The sequence below is a fragment of the Episyrphus balteatus genome, chromosome 1 (genome assembly GCF_945859705.1).
Source record: "Episyrphus balteatus chromosome 1, idEpiBalt1.1, whole genome shotgun sequence".
Taxonomy (NCBI): domain Eukaryota; kingdom Metazoa; phylum Arthropoda; class Insecta; order Diptera; family Syrphidae; genus Episyrphus; species Episyrphus balteatus.
The window spans coordinates 15,561,809-15,576,392 of NC_079134.1; the positions used below are offsets into that span (position 1 = coordinate 15,561,809).

General features: G+C 31.3%; 1 protein-coding gene across 1 annotated transcript; it reads right to left on the reverse strand.

Annotated features, from left to right (window-relative positions):
• Positions 1–5,618: 5,618 nt before the first annotated feature.
• On the reverse strand, positions 5,619–7,017 carry LOC129916924 (phospholipase A1-like). The gene is made up of 3 exons (XM_055997141.1): positions 6,867–7,017; positions 6,479–6,761; positions 5,619–6,412 (listed from the first exon to the last, which is right to left on the reverse strand). Exons 1-3 carry the CDS (start codon positions 7,003–7,005, stop codon positions 5,686–5,688), a joined length of 1,149 nt encoding a protein of 382 aa, XP_055853116.1. The 5' UTR covers positions 7,006–7,017; the 3' UTR covers positions 5,619–5,685.
• Positions 7,018–14,584: the final 7,567 nt, after the last annotated feature.

Genomic DNA, 14,584 nt, shown 5'->3' on the forward strand with positions numbered 1-14,584 from the left:
TTCTTAATTTTTTTTTAATTAAAGAGGCATAAGAAGAGAAGGTTTAAGGCAAAAAAAATTTTAAGATTTTATAGGGTAAATAGGGGTAACAAGACATTGAAAAATGAGCCTATTTTCTAAACGGTAAGTCGTAAGGAGTTGACTTTTTTTTAAATGATAGACAAATTTATTCAATAGTTAAAAAAGGTATTGAAAAAATTCAAAAAAATTTCAAAACCAAGTTGTGAAGGTTTTTGTGCAGTCATAGACCTTCTTCGACAAAAGACTAATTAGAGGTACGCAAAATTTTGCACAGAAATTTGAGTTACACCATGAGAAAGATATTTAAAAAAAAATTAGGGGTCTAAAAAGGATTTTTTCATAGGCCCTGTATTTTGAAATAAAAATTTTTGAAAAACAACCTAATTTTTAGGGACATTTTTGAGTAGTCTTTTATTTTTTTGGAATTTTTAAAAGTCTGCAAAAAATCTCAAATTTATAGGAAATATAGGTTTTAATCATGCGCATGCATGTACAAACTTTTGAATTTTTGACAGAATAACGGGAAAAACAATTTTTTTTGTCCCAAGTTTTTTGGCCGTTTTTAACATAGGCCATATTTTACATAGGCCACTTTTGCTAAAAGTTTTTTTTAAACTCTTTTTACGAACTTTTCAAGTTTTGATTCCCTTTTTCATTTAAAATGTTAACTAATTGTAGAGTCGAAAACTAAAAATAAATACAAAAAATGGCGGAACGAAGTCCGCCGGGTCAGCTAGTTAAATTATAATATAAATCAGAAATATCTACTTTAAACGTTTAATCTTATCTCTTTTTCCAAAATTCTATTTGTTTTTCCTGTCAGTCAGCAAAATTTACGTTCCAACAATTAATAATAATTCTAGTTTCTTTGGTTATAACTCATTCATGATGACACATTTTTGCATGAATATAATTTTCGTTCCAAGGTTGTTACTTGCCTCCATATAGCCTGTACTAGAACCAGAAACAAAGACTGTCTAATTTGATTCTTAGAATGTTGGCAAAAATAAAAATCATATTTCTCAATTACTGTATTTGCCATTCTAGAACACTCCCACTTCTCACAACAACAAAAAACAAAACACCCAGATGCGAACAACAATAAGACACCAAAGATATGAATGCATGAAACACACATATGGCGTGGTTTTTTTTATTGATCTATAAGAAGTTTGCCACAGGCTTGCTCTCATGTATAATGACTTTAATTCACCAGCACCAGTAACAGTTAAAACGTATTTATATGCATTTTAACGTAACTGCTTACGGCACCAGTTGGCAATGATCTTGCTCCAGGCGACTAGAACCAGTGACACTGGTCAAAACACTCAATCACACACAGTTGTTGTTCCTTATGCTGTGTCTTGTGGAGCACAACACAAAGCACCAGCTTCAGCAATAACGTTTCCCATTTCCGATGTCAGAGAGCATTAGGCGCACGCCTTTCGCGCACCATTATTAACCGATCACTATGCGTTGTCGTCATCGTTCGCCGCGGTGCAACGCGATCGTGCAGTTAAATAAACTGGTCCGATTGTGACTAAATCATTGGCGACGACTACAACGTCGTCAACAACGCAGATACAGACTTTGTGGTCTCCTGAGTTGAGCAGCGCGATCAGATAGATCATTGTACATATATCTGCGATTCTGCGGTATGCAGGTGGACCTCGCAGCATACATTATTTTTATGGCCAAGTGTCTTGAGTTTTTTTTTGGAGTTGCGTAGGCGATTTATTATTTCGGGAAATGAGATTTTTTTACTTCTTATTGATCGAGCAGTGCACATAACTTGCGATCGCTCATGCGCGACCTCGTAAGTGCCACCTTAGAGATAAGCAAAAAAGCCACTTTGCAATTAAGAAAACATGCAAAGCAGATATTGTTTTTGTTCATTTTTGAAGTTTTATCCAAAAATAACACTTTTTTGGGTGGATAGAGTAAGACACAGGCGCTTTACTGTAAAAAATGAGGTTATGTAAGTTTATTTTGTTTATTTTTTTTTAATTTTTTGAAAAATGGTTTAACAACGCCCCAGGTTGATATTGCTTTGCTTTTTCTATGATAATTTAATAACTAAATTTTGTATGTCTTATGGCTATAAGACAATAAATTAGTCAAAAACATGCTCTTACATAATCATTTAAGCTTGGTCCTGCATGCTTTTAAGTCTCTTTGGTTGTATTAATTTTTGACCGAAATACTAGAGATTTATTTTGCTATTTCTGAGTTGGATTTTACAATTAAAAATTGTTATGAAATCTGCCACAAAAAGTATTTGCATGAAATATTTTTACATTAATTTTTCAAAAGAGTGGGAAATAAGTTCAGTTTTTTTTACGTTTTGTTGCAATACAAACAATGAAGGCTTAAAAAAAAACATAAAAAGCAGACAACACATAATCTATACTTTCTTCTTGCATTTGAAGTATTTGATTAAACTGTTTTTCGTATCACCTACTGCTGAAACTGGGGTTACTCTAGAGTAGTAGATCAGTAGATCTACTGAATTCCATGAACTTATCAAATCTACTTATAAAATCTATTTATCACCTGTTTTGATTAGTGATGGCAACTATCGAATAAAAACTATCAAACTATCGATAGTTGTAAAATATGCATTCATTCGACAGTTTTAAATCATTCATTCATTCATTCATTTAGTTACTATTTTCATTCGAATAGTTTTTTGTATACGATAGTTTTTTCATTCCAATAGTTCTTTATACGACAGTTTTTTTATTCCAATAATTTTCTTAAACGATAGTTTTTTTCATTTGAATACACCGAAAAAAAATAATTGATAATAACAGCTATCAAATTAACATTTTTCAGTGACAAAAGTCGTCCATCAATTAAAATATCAATTTTGATATTTTATCATATCATTTTGACATTTTTTACTTGCTATATAGGTACTATATGTATATCAAGTTATGCATTCGTACAAAAAAAAAAGTTGAGATAACATTTTTCCATGACATTACGATGGTAGACAATGCCAAAAAAGTGGGTCCCGGAAGTCCGTCTGTCTGTCTGTCTGTCAGTCTGTCTGTCTGTCTGTATAAAGAGCTACAGCCTAAACGGATGGACCGATTAATGCCAAACTTGGTATGTAGCGTTATTTGGCGACTCTCCAGAGGGGTTTTTGGAATTAATTTTTTTGGACCAAAAATAACGGTACTTGTCATATACCGATTTAAGTAAAATTGAAATATCTCAAAAACGGCTCTAACGATTTTGTTTAAAAAATTCAAATGTTAGTTTTAAGCTAAGGTCTATATTTCAATGAAAAAATTTTTTTTTGAAAATCATTATTAACGGTACCTGCCATAGAACCGTTTTTTTCAAATCCGATTATCTCCGAAACTGCTTATACGATTTCAACCAAACTTTTCGTAAAGAAGCATTTATATAATTTAAATATAAGCCAAAAATAAGATTTTGAAAAAAATAATTTTTGGATTTTTAAAAAAATTTGGAAATTTTTTTTTGAAAAATCAAATTTTCGAAAACGGGACATTGAATTTTTTTGAAATTTTGTTTTTAGATGTTGATTAGTGATTTCTAAAGAATGGCATACCAATTTTATTTTAAAACTTTTTTTCCAAAAAATTATTTATAAAAAATTAGTTTTTTTTCTAAAAATGCATCTTAATATATCAATCAAAACTGCATACTTGTTTTGGAGGGCAACTTAATTTCAGATTTTATTTTATTTTTTTTTTTAAACGAATTTTATTTTTTTTTTTCCAAATTTCTATATAAAAAGTCTTAAAAAATTAAGCAACTTTAACTCTAAGAGCAAGTTCGTGCGACCCAGTCGTGCATTTTATTAATTTCAGATGGGAAAGTGAAAATTTCACTTTGACAATTAAAATATCATTTTGACATTTTTTTAAGTTTAAGTGGATAGTGAAAATTTCACTTTGACAATTAAAACATCAATGTTGACTAGATTTTACGTTTTAGTTTATTATAATGAAACCTATTTCTTTCCTTTTCATTTTTATTATTTTTATTATTTTAAGAATTTTCTTTCTTTTTTCAAAACATTACTGAAAGGGAATATTCTTTACAAAATAATGGTGATATTATTTGTTCTATTATAGGTGATATTATTGTTTTGTTATTTTCTCCCAAACTATGTGAAGTAAAATCTTAGTGCCGATCAAATTTTCTCAGTAAATCATACATTTTACTTCGAAAAAACACAAAGAAAAAACATTAAGAATTTTTTATCTAACATTTTTCAATAATTTGGAATGAGAAATTGATATGAAAAAATGATAAAAAAAATATCAAAAAAAAATTCCAAAATGTGACATTTAAATATTATCCTGATAATAAAAATGTTGTTTTAACATTTTAAATATCATAAAACACATTTTATAGAGCATTTTTGGCTGATATTTAAAAAATGTTAAATTGATATTGGTTTTTTTTTCGGTGTAGTTTTCTTAAACGATAGTTTTTTTATTTGAATAGTTTTTTTATACGATAGTTTTTATTCGATAGTTTTTATTTGAATGAATAAATGAATGAACTATTCGATAGTTCAAATCATTCAGTTACTAACTATCGATAGTTCAAATCATTCGATAGTTCCCATCACTAGTTTTGATGATAAAATTGCAAGCCGAGGTTTTTTAAGAACGTTAAGATGACGGATCTGAATCAAAAGCCGAAAGACCTGAGGTCGAATGACCGCACACGATTACGATCATATACGTTAACGTTTTGTTTATTGCTCTTCTTTCAATCAACTATCAATTTTTTGACTTGAATATAACCTTGTCGCAATATTTCCATATATTTTTGGAAACAAGTAAAAACTTTTACGAAACCCATTTGTAACATTATATTCAAAATTGAGTAACCACCAAAGATTACCCAAAATCTGTGCAACGCGTGTACTGCTTACTCACAGTTTTGCAGAAGTGAGAAGAATAGAATTCAAAGTTATATAAGAAGCAAAATCAATACAGCTGTATTAGTTCAATATAAAGATAAAATGATTATTTATACTCACTATTTCGAAAATTAAATGCATTTTAATAAATAGAATCGACGAAGAATTGCGTTCTCTTGATATTTTAAAGCACGTAAGAAGGTAGATAAGTTTTAAAGTGTTTACCAAAGTGACATATTCATGTTTTTATCAAACTAAATGACTCAATGTGAAGAACGATACATTTAAATTTGTCGAAAGAATAAAAGACAAACAGATAGCAGATTTCATACAAATACTTGGATTGGAAGAGTTTTTTTTTAAGCGAAAAACAGACATTTTCATCAAATAATCGTAAAAAAAAATTTAAAAAAGCTCCTAAAGAAATAAATTTAATGTGAAACAGAGATTTTGGAAAATTCATGAATACCTAATATGAAACCGTAAAATCGGTATTGAGGAAGTTTTAGAAGAAAATACCCAACGAATCTCTATACAATAATTTTAAGGAACTAAGAATTTGTATGAGAATGTGTATTAATAACTGTCAACAAGTTTGAATAAATACATAACAACAATAATTTGTATTTCCAAAATGAGCTCAATTTTTAACAATTTAAGTTTCATAAAAAAAGAATTTATCACTGGATGACATTTTGGCATTTTGATTTATTGCAATCACTTTATTCTAAAAAAAAAGAAAATAATGATTTTTAAGCATACAAATACGAATCACTCTTGCCCCTGGCATATGGAGAGTTATTATTGGTTTTGACATAAAATATTCCAACTTTGGGAGTTGATGGCTCACCACCCATTTTATACTGATTCAATCCTTCAGGGCAATCACCTTTCTTCATTTGCTCTCTATCACATAGAACTCCCCAAAATCCAACAGTAGAATTAATAGACTCAGCAAAATACTTATAGGCCCGCCTATGTGAACAACCATAGCCCATACAATTCTGATAAGTTCCTTTGTTGGGATAGAAAGTTGCATGTCCCAAAGGTTCTGGGAAGCCCATATTTTCACTTGTTTGAATCGATTCAACATATTTGGCATCACTCGAATCAAGTCTTCCTTCAATACCCTTTTCCTTAAATGAAGGACCAGCAGGATCGAGAGCAAAAATTGTATTAAATTTGTCAGGATGAATTTGTTTGCCCGCACTGCCTGCTATCTGGGCACCCAAACTGTGTCCGATTAAATACATTTCATCAAAATCCAGTTGGAAAGTTTTGTGTAAATGTTTGGCAAAGTCTGCCACACGTCCACCAACTTTATCAATAAGTTTGACCACTTTGTAATAGTTGATGGAGCTGGACATTGAACTCCAATCCACAACGATTATATTGAAGTCTCCAAGACTGAAATAAGCACTTGATACACTTTTAATAAAGGGATTTCGACTTGAACTCATCCAGCCATTAATGATGATTCTGATCAAAAGGAAAAAAGTTAGTTATCACACGATTTAGCAAAAGAAATTGTATCTATTTCATTACCTTGTGGGATGTCTAGTATCGAATGCTGAATTGTGCAACGAATCATCATCGATTCGAATTTCCTGAGCACACGTTGGAAAGTCCCTCTTATACAAGTAGAATGAAACATTCTCTTTCGGTGTACTCACTAAGCTCTTAACAGCTTTTCCAATAAATTTTGCTCCAGGAATTCTTTCATAGAAATGTTTTTTCCTTGATCCTAAACTATGGACACATAATTCACCAGATTCAGTATCGTATTCGTCACTATTACTCGCTGCGCCAGTTTCAGTCTTGCAATGAACTATGAAGAAAAAAATTTATATTTGTTTTGGTTCTTTTGTTTACAAAGTGTGTGTTGGTGGAATCATCAAGTTATTTTAAGAAAAACAAACTTTTTGCAACGTACCCAATTGAAGAATTATAAATGCCAAAGCTCCAACTTGTATCAGTCTCATTATATTTTTACTCATCTGCCACACACTGCTTGTTAGAATATGATGAAGCTTGAGGTAAGGCAATTGTATTTTGACTAAACTTTGAAGCATTTGAGAATCGAGGTATAAAAAGGTTGTTTTGGTGGTGACCAGAGTTCCCACTTTACTATATTTTTTTAAGAATTTTCTTTAAAAGTTGAAGACCAACTGTGTAACACAACTAGAATTGTGTCTAGTCAAGCTTATTCATAAACAAAATAAGATTAAACTCCTGAGTTAGCTCAGAGTTAAACTAAAAAGCTTATTGTTTTAACTCTTAATCAGTTGAAAAAATTTTTTCGGCGTTTCCATGTCAAAAAAAAACCTTCAAATCAAAGACCATTTCTCTTTTAAGGATTTCAGTTATTTCACTTTTCAATGAAAAACTATCTTCTAGGTATTTCTCGTTTGAGTTAAAAATATGAGTAAACAAAAATAAAAAAAATTATAAATATAAAAATTCTAAAAAAAATTCAAAGTGGCATCACTGTTATTACTCATATTTAAATAACTGACAAATTTTTGCGATATTTGTTTGTGTTCTTTTGTCAAAAGGTGTTTTTTTTTTATTATTATCTTCAATCTTTAACACTGTGACTGTGAAATGCAAATAAAGAAAAACTGTTTTGTGTTCAAAGTAAAAAACTCAACATGTGGTTTACATTTCATAGCTGTTTTTTATTTTTTTTATTGTAAAACCATGTGTTGAAATGAGATCATCAGATAGTGGGCACGACATTGTTTTGGGGAACTACCAGATAAACAACATCTGTTTCTTCATCTGATTTTGGTCAGATCTTATTGGGAGGTTAAACACTTTGTTACAAATCAAGCCAAATTTACAATAAAAAAAAATAAAGTGGCAACAATTAATAAAAGTTCCTATAAAGCGGAAAACTAAAATACCATAAATACGTTGTTTTTTTGTTTTCTATTAACAGAATTCAAGTACAATTGAAGAGAATAACAACTTATAGTGAGTGCAGCTATATATCGGAAATATAAATAATTGAAAACGACAACGACACACAGAGTGAGCGAAGCGACGGAAACACAATATTCACAATGGTATTTAATGTTCTAATTGGTTGAGGAAATACATTTAATAAGAAAATGGGGTGGTTAGGTAAACAAGAAAAAAAAAAACAACAAATTGGACAATTAATTTTGTGACAACAAAATACATAATAATGAATTGTAGAATTACAGTGTATTGGATAAGCATAGAGAAAGAGAAAATTAAAAAATAAAAACAAATAAAAGCAAAAAATATTTTGAAAAAAGAAAAATCTGATAAAATAATTTTTCAATTTTCTCAAAAACTAGAGAACATAAAAACATATAAGACATATAAAAAACACATAGTATTCACTGTTCGATAAGGAGAAATTTTTTTTATTAAAATTCACAGTCTGGACAAAAATAGTATAAAATGAGTTTGTAGAAAAATTTTTTCGCCTATTTTTAACTTTGAAATCGATTGTTTCAAAAACAATTATTTATAATATATTGATTTAAAAATTATAATTAAATGTACAATTTTGCCTTTCTGAAATGGTATCATTTATTACTGTAAGTGTTGCCGTTGTTTTTTAATATTTTTTTTTTTATTTTGATAATTTTTTTTTCTTTAAACTGCCCCTCCCACCTAAACGGGGTGAGATAGACCCCCTCCCAATTAAAAAAAAGAGTGTGTGTACACATGTACACGCGACTGAAGTTATACTTCTCATTCAGTAGGGTCAATGTGGGTAAATGTAAACAATTTCATGTCTTTTTTTTCTTTCGACTTTAGATTTTTTTATGTTTTCACGGAACAACTTGAATGGTATCTTCAAATGCAAATATGAAATGATGGCAATTCTTCTTTATAAATATAAACAAATATTTCCCAAATTGTTTACATTACTGTCAAATATGGCATGTTTACAAATACCCCACCATGTTTGTGTTTTTTTGCAAATTCTGGGTAAATGTAAACGGTGGTATAAAATTTAGAATTTCCTCTTTATCATATGGATAACAACTTGAAAAACGTTCAAGAAGGTATTTGACAAAAACTTTTTCAAATTCCAATAAAAGTTTTTGTTTTCTTCCTTTCTATTCTTATATAGGCGCCCAATATGCATCCTGAGCAGCTCTGAACGTAATATTTTTTGTTTTTTTACGTCAAAGGCCGATTTTGCAACATCATCCACTGAAAATGATGGTGTTGGCTACTTTAAAATGTGACTCCGCGGCACTTTAGCAGTAGTAATTGACTAAAAATATGTTATTTTTATTAAAACCAATAATTTCACCAAAAATGTATGTTTATATTTACCCCCAGAATACGTTGTTTACATTTACCCATTATGAAAAATATTCTGGGGTAAATGTAAACACATGCAAATCGACATAAATGTCCTGTATTTTAAAATTTGCTTGTATCACATAGAATCTACATCAAAATTAAAAACAAAAAAATATTTGCAAATTATACTGACTTTATTGAATCTGCAAAAATATTTAATTTTTCTGAAAGACTAACGACTTGTTTGGCACTTTAAAAAATTATCTTTCACGGAAAATACGCTCGTCGAATGAATTCTCTCTTGACAGCAATGAGCTTGACGTATAAGTTAAAAGATACATGCGTCCGCGATTTGTACTTATGTATGCATCAAATAGATTTAACTGAGCCATGTTATGAGCCATGTTTTCATTTACCCCTGTTTACATTTACCCACATTGACCCTATATGTAAATGAATTTCACACTTAGTTTTTTTTACATTTTTATCAAGTGAACAATAAATTAATTCTTTCATCCTCCTTGCGTCCGCATGTAATTTTCAATTTATTCTGTGAAATTTAGTCATGTTGTGGGGTTCAGACCGTACGGTATATGGTTAACGAAAGTAAATGAATTGCGCATAAAATGTGCAATGTGGTAATTTTATGAGAATTGTCAATTGTGTGTGCTTCAGCACTAGTAGTAGCAATATGGAACTGGCAGGGTTGCTACAAAGCTCAAAAGTTAGCTGAGCTCAGTTCACAGCCCAGCTCAAAATTTGAGCTAGCTCACTTTTGAGCTATGTACCATAGCTCAGCTCATTTGAGCTGAGCTGAAAGTGAGCTGAGCTGATGGTTGAGCTGAGCTGTTTTGTAAGCTGAGCTGTCGGTGAGCTGAGCTGTTGGGTGAGCTAAGGTAAAGTGAGCTGAGCTGAGCTGTGATGGGTGAGAGGATACATTGATTTTTATTTGGAAAGTATAATGAAATATGAAGATATTTTAAACTTTTATAAAACACCATAGCTTAAGATGTTTGGTTCTAGTTATTAATGGAATTATTTAAACACATGGATATTTTTATAAATAAAACAGATAATTTTTCGTGATCTTTTTTCTTGGTTTTTTTAATAGTAAATATATTTCTATTTTTTTTAGTAAAATATTTCTTTTTTTATCATAAAAAAAAATTCCTGTACAATCCGATTTTTCGACTTTTTTCAAAATTCCGTTTGAAAGTTGGGGTACATTTTTTTTTTCGAAAAATCCCCGAATCTTTGAACGCTCCTTGAAGCTCAACCGCTTGAGAGCAATTTTTGGGAGTGATGCCAAATGATAGCTTGTGTCATGGGCCTACGCTTTGCACATTCTCAGATTTTTAAAAAATCGCCTTCCATGTTAAACCACCACATCATGCCTTTTTTTTCAGAATCGTGCCTATTTTTTTTTTACTTTTAAGTTCTCCCGGTTTGAGAACGCGTGCACCTACAGGGATGGGAGTTGTACCCAAATGTAGGTTAGAGTCCCCGCTACCTTTTGGCATCAAAAATTTTATTTTCATTTTCTTCAAAATTCCGCGATATAGGCGTTGGAAGTTGGGGGCGCGAAAAAACTTCTGGGAGCTGAACGCTTATATTCTCAGCTACCCAATAGTGGTATAATCCGGTTTTTCGATTTTTTTCAAAATTCCGAGAAAATCGTGTTTGAAAGTAAGGGTAAAATTTTTTTTTCGAAAAATCAACGAATCTTTGAACGCTACTGGAAGCTAAACCGTTTGAGAGCAATTTTTGGGAGTGATGCCAAATGATAGCTTGTGTCATGGGCCTACGCTTTGCACATTATCAGATTTTTAAAAAATCGCCTTCCATGTTAAACCACCACATCATGCCTTTTTTTTCAGAATCGTGCCTATTTTTTTTTTACTTTTAAGCTCTCCCGGTTTGAGAACGCGTGGACCTACAGGGATGGGAGTTGTGCCCAAATGTAGGTTAGAGTCCCCGCTACCTTTTGGCATCAAAAATTTTATTTTCATTTTCTTCAAAATTCCGCGATATAGGCGTTGGAAGTTGGGGGCGCGAAAAAACTTCTGGGAGCTGAACGCTTTGATCTAGAGACAGGGAAGTGGTGCCATATGAAAGCTTATATTCTCAGCTACCCAATAGTGGTATAATCTGGTTTTTCGATTTTTTTCAAAAACCCGAGAAAATCGCCTTTGAAAGTTGGGGTAAAATTTTTTTTCGAAAAATCCCCGAATCTTTGAACGCTCCTAGAAGCTAAACCGCTTGAGAGCAATTTTTGGGAGTGATGCCAAATGATAGCTTGTGTCATGGGCCTACGCTTTGCACATTGTCAGATTTTTAAAAAATCGCTTCCATGTTAAACCACCACATCATGCCTTTTTTTTCAGAATCGTGCCTATTTTTTTTTTACTTTTAAGTTCTCCCGGTTTGAGAACGCGTGGACCTACAGGGATAAGAGTTGTACCCAAATGTAGGTTAGAGTCCCCGCTACCTTTTGGCATCAAACATTTTTTTTTCATTTTCTTCAAAATTCCGAGATATAGGCGTTGGTAGTTGGGGGCGCTCACTTTCAGCTCAGCTCACTTTCAGCTCAGCTCAAATGAGCTGAGCTATGGTACCTAGCTCAAAAATGAGCTAGCTCAAATTTGAGCTGAGCTGAAATGTGAGCTTTTTGCAACCTTGGCAACTTGCCACATGGAAATTACCACATGCAACTTGTCACATACAACTTGCCACATGCAACTTGCCACATGCAACTTGCCACATGAAACATGTAACTTGCAACGTGTTGTGTGTTTTATGTTTGCCGTACTGCGGCGTACTGCATTTTTAAATACTAAAGTACTGACTACTCTAAAGGTGAAACGACAGCCCTGCTACCCAGGGTGATCGCGTCATAATCCCTTTGACATTCTTGTCAAAAAGTAAATTTTCATACTCACCCTCCCATAAGAAGTATAACTTCAAAAAATGTTTGTATTGAACTCCTCTACAAAAACCCGTTATCAAATCCTAGCACCCAAGTTATCCTACTACGTGCCAAAACAACATTTTTGTTCTATACCTAAAAGTTCGAATTTCTGTATCTGGGTTGAAATTGTAAAATTTTTTTTTCTAAGCCAATTTTAAACTGATTTTCATAAAAAATACCTCGTTTGATTTGGAAATAAATATTATTTTAGAATATATTTTTTAAACAGCATGTTGTTGTGAAAATATATACTTTAATTTGATGTCGAAGTCGGGTAAATGACTAAAAAAATGGAATTTTTGAACTTTGACGGCTTATAAATTCTAGGTGGTTTAACATAGTTACATGTTTTATACATTATTGAAAAGGTATATTTATCTCCTATCAGAAACTGTAAAAAAATCGAAAATGGGTAAAAATTTGACGAAGCTAGATTTTTTTTCAATGGGTGAAGGTAAAAAAAAAACAGTGCCCAATGAATGCAAGGGCCCCAAAGTGAATTATGTGCCAAAGAAACCTATTAATATAAATAAAAAAAAAAAAGAGTGTGTGTACACATGTACACGCGACTGAAGTTATACTTCTCATTCAGTATATGTAAATGAATTTCATTTGATATTTTTAATTTCTATTATTAAATAAATTAATCCACACATCGTTTTTTTACATTTTTATCAAGTGAACAATAAATTAATTCTTTCATCCTCCTTGCGTCCATGTAGTTTTCAATTTATTCTGTGAAATTTACACATGTTGTGCGGTTCAGAACGTACGGTATACGCTTAACGAAACTAAATGAATTGAGCATAAAATGTGCGATATGGTTATTTTATGAGAATTGTGTGTGCTTCAGCACTAGTAGTAGCAATATGGAACTTGCAGAGTTGCTACAAAGCTCAAAAGTGAGCTGAGCTCAGCTCACAGCTCAGCTCAAATTTTGAGCTAGCTGACTTTTGAGCTATGTACCATAGCTCAGCTCATTTGAGCTGAGCTGAAAGTCAGCTGAGCTGATGGTTGAGCTGAGCTGTTGGGTGAGCTAAAGTAAAGTGAGCTGAGCTGAGCTGTGATGGGTGAGAGGATACATTGATTTTTATTTGGAAAGTATAATGAAATATGAAGATATTTTAAACTTTTATAAAACACCATAGCTCAAGATGTTTGGTTCTAGTTATTAATGGAATTATTTTAACACATGGATATTTTTATAAATAAAACAGATAATTTTTCGTGATCTTTCTCTTGGTTTTTTTAACCCTAGAAAGATAATCATAATATACGTCTCAGAGACGTATGATTCTAAAAAAGATTTTTGGTCTTATGTTAACACTTTTTGTCATATTTATTTAACTCATTACTTAGATTATTTTAAAGAAATGATATAATAAATCAAATCAATTTAACAAAAACCCAGAAATTTGAATTGAATAAGATAAAACAGTTCTTTACACGCCATAAGTCTTACAGACGTAGATTATCTTTCTAGGGTTAATAGTAAATATATTTCTATTTTTTTAGTAAAATATTTCTTTTTTAATCATAAAAAAAAATCAGGTACAATCCGGTTTTACGACTTTTTTCAAAATTCCGAGAAAATCGCGTTTGAAAGTTGGGGTAAATTTTTTTTTCGAAAAATCCCCGAATCTTTGAACGCTCCTGGAAGCTAAACCGCTTGAGAGCAATTTTTGGGAGTGGTGCCAAATGATAGCTTGTGTCATGGGCCTACGCTTTGCACATTATCAGATTTTTAAAAAAGAGTGTGTGTACACATGTACACGCGACTGAAGTTATACTTCTCATTCAGTATACATATATAAATGAATTTCATTTAATATTTTTAATTTCTATTATTAAATTAATTAATCCACACTTCGTTTTTTACATTTTTATCAAGTGAACAATAAATTAATTCTTTCATCCTCCTTGCGTCCATGTAGTTTTCAATTTAATCTGTGAACTTTACTGATGTTGTGCGGTTCAGAACGTACTATATATGGTTAACTCATTTGAGCTGAGCTGAAAGTGAGCTGAGCTGATGGTTGAGCTGAGCTGTTGGGTGAGCTAAGGTAAAGTGAGCTGAGCTGAGCTGTGATGGGTGAGAGGATACATTGATTTTTATTTGGAAAGTATAATGAAATATGAAGATATTTTAAACTTTTATAAAACACCATAGCTTAAGATGTTTGGTTCTACTTATTAATGGAATTATTTTAGCAGATGGATATTTTTATAAATAAAACAGATAATTTTTCGTGATCTTTTTTCTTGGTGTTTTTGATAGTAAATATATTTCTATTTTTTTAGTAAAATATTTCTTTTTTTATCATAAAAAAAAATTCCGGAAGAATCCGGTTTTTCGACTTTTTTCAAAATTCCGAGAAAATCGGTTTTGA

What these genes read in the sequence shown, in the direction of transcription:
- LOC129916924 (XM_055997141.1), bottom strand. Translation starts at nt 7,005, where the DNA reads ATGCTTCAAAGTTTAGTCAAAATACAATTGCCTTACCTCAAGCTTCAT. An exon ending in ATTTATAATTCTTCAATTGG is followed by an intron (nt 6,762 to 6,866) that starts GTACGTTGCAAA and finishes TTTTCTTCATAG; the next exon opens with TTCATTGCAAGACTGAAACT. An exon ending in GATACTAGACATCCCACAAG is followed by an intron (nt 6,413 to 6,478) that starts GTAATGAAATAG and finishes CCTTTTGATCAG; the next exon opens with AATCATCATTAATGGCTGGA.